This window comes from Dromiciops gliroides, chromosome 6, assembly GCF_019393635.1.
Source record: "Dromiciops gliroides isolate mDroGli1 chromosome 6, mDroGli1.pri, whole genome shotgun sequence".
Taxonomy (NCBI): domain Eukaryota; kingdom Metazoa; phylum Chordata; class Mammalia; order Microbiotheria; family Microbiotheriidae; genus Dromiciops; species Dromiciops gliroides.
Window position 1 is genome coordinate 20,743,823 of NC_057866.1, and position 2,665 is coordinate 20,746,487.

Consider the following 2,665-nt stretch of genomic DNA (forward strand, 5'->3'; position numbering starts at 1 on the left):
ATGCATGTAAATATAAACATAAGTATGTAAACATGTATATACATATATAATTATTCTTTTTATATTCTTTAAGCCTCTATTGCTTGTTTAGTTATGAATTTCCCCCATATCCATAGATTTGAAATATAATTTCTTCCTTTTTCTCATAATTTACTTAGGAAATCACGTTTTATGTTTTAATTATATAGCAATATGGAAGTTATCTTTGTGCATATAGAGTTTCACATTTTCCTTTTGAGAAAACTCAGATTCAGAGTTGTTTCTTTTCCAAGTTCACATTTGTAGAAAGCCACAGGTGATTCAAACCTAGTTTTTCTGAGTCCAAAATCTAGAACTCTTTCCACTGTGAGAAATGATTATTAATAAGCAATATCTTGGTGAGATTCAGAGGCTCTCCCCTTCTTCTAAATTCCTCATTTAAAAAAAATTCCCTTTTTCCTGGATGACATTATTGAATGAGATTGAATTTAACTCTCCTCATACTGGACAGATACCACCTAGCCATGTAATCAATTTAAGCCAGGGTGGGGAAAATTCATTGTGTTCTACTCAGGCTTGGGTAGAGAAAGATCATTTTGTCCACATAGCCTAAGGTTCCTCCATCCTGCAGGAGTCATTTGGGACCCTCCTATTGAAGGGGGGATGTATTCTTTGAATGGATAGCCCAAGGTTGGAGGTAATCTGAGTGGAGATAATCTCTCTGTGCAGGGGTCAACTCTCAGGTTCATTGACCACCTGTTTCAAGGTTATAAAAACTATGATTCTTAATGCTATGATTGTCTTTGGTCTGAGAGAGATGTCCAAATAGCCATACCTTTATTAATAATCTACTGGCCATATTAACAAAATGATTAAATTAGCTAGAATCTACGTCTCCCTAATTTTTAATTATAACACCACTGAGTCATTGTAGCTTGGCTATACATTAAGTAGTTGTGATATTATAAAATAGCTTACCATTATCATCATTTAATATTAAAAATAAGAGTGTGTGTATGTGTGTGTACATGTGTGTAATTGTATGTGTTTTAATGGATCATATGTAAGGTCCCTTCCAGTTCTAGGTCATGCTAATGGAATAATAGAAAAAAATTGAATGTTTCTTGTTTGGTATAACCCCTCATTTATTTGCTTTACAAATATAAAATGAATAGCTACTTTGGTTAGATCACCATATATCTGAACCATTCTGTTGTCAATCAATCAGTTAATGAACAAACATATATTAAGCACTTATTACAAATCAGACACTATGCTAGGGGATGAGGGTAAAAAAAATATCCCACCTCTTCTATGTATAATTCTTTTTGAAGAAAGTTTGTAGTCTAAGATTAAGAACAGAAAAAATAGAGTTTTCATATTCCAGATTTATCATTCCTTTATTTAAAAATACTTCTCACAGCTTAATAAATCAAATAGTTCAACCCGTTCATGTTTGTGGTTGAGGAGGCATGTAAAGAAGGTAGAAAAGTTGTCATATGAACTCCTACCCTTAGAGTCATAATCCAGTGTCTTTTCCGTTGCACTCAGTTTTTCTAACATTTTATGCCCATAATTTTCTTATGGCATTTTTTACCTCTGAGTTTCTCAGGGTGTAGATCAAAGGGTTCAGCATAGGAGTAAGAATGCCATAGAATATGGCCACAGTTTTATCAATGGGCAGAGTACACATGGGTCGAACATATGTGAATATACAGGGTACAAAGAACAAAATGACAACAGTGAAATGGGAACTACAGGTAGAGAGGGCTCTACTTCTCCCTTCCTTACCGTGAAACCTCAAAGAATGCAAGATGATTACATAGGAGGCTGCAAGCATGAAAAAGTTCACCAGGCAGATTACTCCACTGTTGGCCATCACCAAGATACCAATAACATAGGTATCAGTACAGGCAAGCTCTAACAGTGGGTAAAAATCACAAACAAAGTGATCCATCAGGTTAGGACCACAAAAGGGTAACCGGAAGACAAGGAGGATCTGAATCATGGAGTGTAGATAGCCACCTACCCATGCCAGTAACACCAGAAGGCCACATAGACGCTGGTTCATGATAGTCACATAGTGCAAAGGCTTGCAGATAGCCACATATCGGTCATAGGCCATTACTGTGAGCAGGATGATCTCAGCACCACCAAAGAAATGCTCTGCAAAGAGTTGGATCATGCACCCATTGAAAGAGATGGTTTTCTTCTCATACAGACAATCAGAAATGAGTTTTGGGGCCACTGAGGTGGAATAGCAAGTGTCAATAAAAGATAAATAAGCCAGGAAGAAATACATCGGTGAGGTTAGTGCCTGGCTACTAGCAATGGTGACCACAATGAGGAGGTTCCCCACTATGGTGATGATATATATAATAATGAACACAAGGAACAATACTTTTTGTACCTCTGGAATTGTTGAGAGTCCCAAAAGAATGAATTCTGTAACATTCCTTTGAAGCTCCATGTATGTAAAAGGACCACTGACAATTGAATTACCTGTAGTTCAAAGAGAGAAGTATTATAATCTTGAGGACTGTTGCCCAATGGAATTTCAACATAAACTAAATTTGTTTAGGGCTCCATTTCATCTACCTTTAAAGCATCCCACATACCATTAACTTCCTGTTACATTAAGGATCAAGTTCCCAATCCTCTATTTGGCTTTTAAAGACCTTCATAA

The 2,665-nt window shown here is 36.2% G+C and overlaps 1 protein-coding gene across 1 annotated transcript; it reads right to left on the bottom strand.

Annotated features, from left to right (window-relative positions):
- Positions 1-1,543: 1,543 nt before the first annotated feature.
- On the bottom strand, positions 1,544-2,449 carry LOC122732852 (olfactory receptor 4C3-like). The gene has a single exon (XM_043973253.1). It carries the CDS (start codon positions 2,447-2,449, stop codon positions 1,544-1,546), a length of 906 nt encoding a protein of 301 aa, XP_043829188.1.
- Positions 2,450-2,665: the final 216 nt, after the last annotated feature.

What these genes read in the sequence shown, in the direction of transcription:
- LOC122732852 (XM_043973253.1), bottom strand. Translation starts at nt 2,449, where the DNA reads ATGGAGCTTCAAAGGAATGTTACAGAATTCATTCTTTTGGGACTCTCA.